General features: G+C 37.2%; 1 protein-coding gene across 1 annotated transcript; it reads right to left on the bottom strand.

The window, feature by feature from the left end:
- Positions 1 to 1,008: 1,008 nt before the first annotated feature.
- LOC128776664 (glutathione peroxidase 1-like) lies at positions 1,009 to 1,482 on the bottom strand. The gene has a single exon (XM_053901694.1). It carries the CDS (start codon positions 1,480 to 1,482, stop codon positions 1,009 to 1,011), a length of 474 nt encoding a protein of 157 aa, XP_053757669.1.
- Positions 1,483 to 4,076: the final 2,594 nt, after the last annotated feature.

Here is a 4,076-nt window from a genome sequence, read left to right as displayed (position 1 = left end):
TCCTTCCACTGTTCACATCCAGCTTCTACCTAACACTTTGGTGTCAGATCTAAGAAATGATTGCCAAGACTAATGTCAAGATTTTCTCTTATGTTTCCTTTTAAGAGTTTTATAGTTTCAGATCTTACATGGTAGTCTTTATATTGATTGATTTCTGTTTATGGTGTAAATAAGGGTCTGATTTCATTTTTGTGTGTGTGAATGTCCAGTTTTCCCAAGAATATTGGTTGAAGAAACTGTGTTTTTAACCACTGTGTATTTTTGGCAGCCTTGTCAAAGATCAGGTGACTGCATATGTATTGGTTATTGCTGGACTCTCTATTCTGTTCCATTGATGTACATATTTATCTATGCCAGTACCACACTTTTTAAAATTACTGTAGTTTTGTAATATATTTTGAAATCAGGGAATATGATGCCTCCAGCTTTGTTTTTGTCAAGATTTCATTGGCTACTTGGGGTCTTTTGTGATTCCATATCAATTTTAGGACTATCTTTGAAAAATGCCATTGAGATTTTGAATAGGCATTTGATAGCATTGACTCTATAGATTGCCTTGGGTAATATGGACATTATAATAATATTAAGTCTGTCAATCCATAAATACACGATGTCTTTCCATTTATTATGTCTCTTTAAGTTTTTTGTTTGTTTGTTTATTGGTGCTTTGTACTTCCAAGTTTAGAGGTTTTTTCAACTCCTTGGTTACTCCTTGGTTAAGGTTACCCAAGTATCTTATTCTTTTTTATTTTTCCTGACAACCAGTGCTTTATTAGTGAGGAGCCTTGGTTTGAGGAGTGGGGAGCTAGGATGGACAAGAAGCGCCCATCTTAAGGAATTTTCCTGGACATCAGGCATTCCTCCATGCATATTTCAAGTAAACACATTCATGGATGAAATCCTCAGAGGGGAGAGCGCTGTGACTGAAAGCAGCAGGGATGGGGGGGCTCCCTAGGCACAGCTGAGTCTGTGGGACAGCAGAACTTCTCCAAGTTCCAGGTGACATCATTACATCACACTGGAAACCAGGTGATGAACTTGGGGCTGGTCATGAGCAGTGGCATCATTACTGGGGGCCGGAAGAGCCTCTTGTAGGAAGTTGAAGAGGGGGTGCCCTTGTGCACCACTCTCCTCGCACTTCTCAGAAAGCATGAATTTGGGCTCGAACCTGTTCTGAGGTCTGAGGAACTTGAAGGAATTCAGGATCTCTTCCTTCCTGGCATTTCCTGATGCCAGCACCGCTTGCATGGGAAGCAAATATTGACCAGGCCCCTGGCAGGGGTGCTGCTGATGCTTGTTCTGGGCATAGTCCTGGATAGTTGTACCTCGGAGCGACACCGCATTTTTGGTCAGCAGCATGTTGGCCCCCAGGAACCCAGGCTCACAGGCTCGTCCCTGGCCAGCAGGCCCTTGGGAAAGGCATTCCTGGAGCGCCGTGGGCTGCAACTGCCGGTTGGTGGCAGGGAGTGCAGCTGCACACATGGCCCGGCTGTGGGACCAGAGTGCACAGCTCTTTTGGTGCTCTTTTAAACGGGATCCTGAACAGACCAATAGTGAGTAAGGAGACTGGATTTGTAATTAAATACTTGCAACAAAGGAAATCCCAACACCAAAAAGCTTCACTGGTGATTTCTACCAATCTTTAAAGAAATAATAACAATACTGGTCAAACTATTCCAAAAATCTGAAGAGGAAGGGCTACTCTCAAACTGATTTTATGATGCCAGCATTACCTTGAAACCAAAGCTTGAAAAAGACACTACAAGAAAAGAAAACTATAGGCCAGTGCCCAAAATGAACAGACATGTAAAAATCCTTAATAAAATATTGACAAACCATATTCAGCAGTACATTAGAAAGATCATATACCATGACCAAGTGGATTTATTCCTGGGAGGCAGGGATGGTTCAATATGTGCAAATAAATTAATATGATACACCACATTAACAGAAATAATAAAATCATATGATCATTTCAGTAGATGCTGAAAAACACATTTGAGAAAATTCAGCATCCTTTCATGCTAAAAAAAAACTGTTAACAAATTACGTGAAGGAATTTACCTCCACATATGACAGTCTCCTAGCTAACAGCATATTCAGCCGTGAAAAACTGAAATCTTTTCCTTTGAGATCCAGAGTTACATGGATGCGCACTTTTACCACTTCTATTCAACATAATAATGGAGGCACTAGCTAGAACAGTAAGCAAGAAAAAGAAATAAATGCACCGAAATTGGAAAGGAAGAAATAAATTTATCTCTGCTTGCATAGGGCATGATTTTATACGTAGAAAACCCAAAAGACTCTACAGGACAGCTGTTAGTACTAATAACTGAATCCACTAAAGTTGCAGGATACTAAAACCAACATGCCAAAATCTATTGTGTTTCCATAACAATAGGGTAACTGAAAAGGAAATTAAGAGATCATTTCAAAATATCACATTAATACTGAGAAATCAATTGCCCATTAAACTGAATTGTGATAAATGTACTTAAGAATACATTGTTAATATTTGCTAATCAGTGTTGTGCTAGGCAATTTTTGCTATGATTGCCTGATACTGTAGCAGAACAGTACTGCTTTCAGGCCACAAAATCATGAACAAGAAATAAATCGTACAACTGAGTGAATCACATTAATCATTGTATATAATTAGACATACTTCTTATAGTTAAGTGTTATTTTTTCCAGTTCAATCTGTGTCCTTAGCCTGTGGTTCCCTGGTAGGTTTCTTATACATGGTGTCAGTCATCCGGCAGTGCTTTGTGATTTATATGTCATTGGATTTAATTCATCAATATTAGCTATATAAGTTTGAAATAAAACTGTAATAGCATAAAGAAATAAAACTGTAAATAATGTTGAAATAAAACTATAATAGACTAAGGAAAGAGCCTTTAGAAACTTATATTTACAACTCTGTATTCTAATAAGTCAAAAAATTTAAATATCAAATTATATTCAAAATATTCAACTGGAGAAGAGATAAGAAACGAGTGGTTTAATAGTCACCAGAAATATAACTTTTTGTTATTAATTGTAGAGTGGTATTTCCTATTCTGGATATAAATTGAATCAATATAAATTGTAGCATTTTTCATAAATATGTTAATAAACAGATATTTGCTGAACATGAATCAGTAAAATGAGGTCTGAGTAAAGGGATATGGAATTTCCATATATTTGGGATAAATTAAGAAATATGAAGTTAAATAAATAAAAGTTAAAGTTAAATATTGCTGAGATATCCTTCAGATGTTACTTTAGCTTTGTACCAGTTAATTTTAAAATTGTAACATTAAATATGTTTCTCAAGTCTGCTATGAGTCTCCTACTCTTTCTCCTTCCCACTCCTTGGGGCTGTGGCAGACAGTGTGGGACATCACTCCCAATGATAATTCCTCTTAGTATTCATGCCATTGCATAAGCTCCTCCTATTATATGTAAGCTGGGCCTAGTGACTTGGTTCTAATGAATAGAATATAGAAATTAATGGGTTATCTCTTCTAGTAGGAATTTAGAAGTAACAGTGACTCCTATCTTGTTTGCACACTTTCTTTCTCTCTTGCTGGTATTCTCTCTTGCCATCTCATTTGACCACTCTGATGAAGCAAACTGCCATGTTGTGATATATGGCATATAGAGGAAAATGTGTCAGGAAACTGAGAGACACTTACAGTCAACATCTCATGAAGAACTGAGGATTTGGTTCAACAGCGTATGAGTAGCTGGATCCTGCCAACACCCACGTGAATGAGTTAGGAAGTCAATCCTTCCCAGTGGAGACTTGGGAAAAATGTATGCTTGTGAGACATCCAGAACCATATGCATCAGCTAAGCCATTTCACATTCCTAGTCCACAAAAATTGTGAAATAATAAATGTTTTAAGCCACTAAACCTTGAGGTAATTTGTTATACAGTAATCAATACCTCATATACAGGTTGTGGGCTAACTTATTCATCCCCGTGGATTCATTTCTCATCAATTTACTGATAAACTAAAATTCAAATTACACACCTATGATGCCTACTGAAATTTATATCCATATTTCAAAATTCTCATTTTATA

This window comes from Panthera pardus, unplaced genomic scaffold (assembly GCF_024362965.1).
Source record: "Panthera pardus isolate Hobbes unplaced genomic scaffold, ASM2436296v1 HiC_scaffold_1, whole genome shotgun sequence".
Taxonomy (NCBI): domain Eukaryota; kingdom Metazoa; phylum Chordata; class Mammalia; order Carnivora; family Felidae; genus Panthera; species Panthera pardus.
Note: the sequence above shows the minus strand (reverse complement) of the source record. Positions and strands in the feature narration are given on the sequence as shown.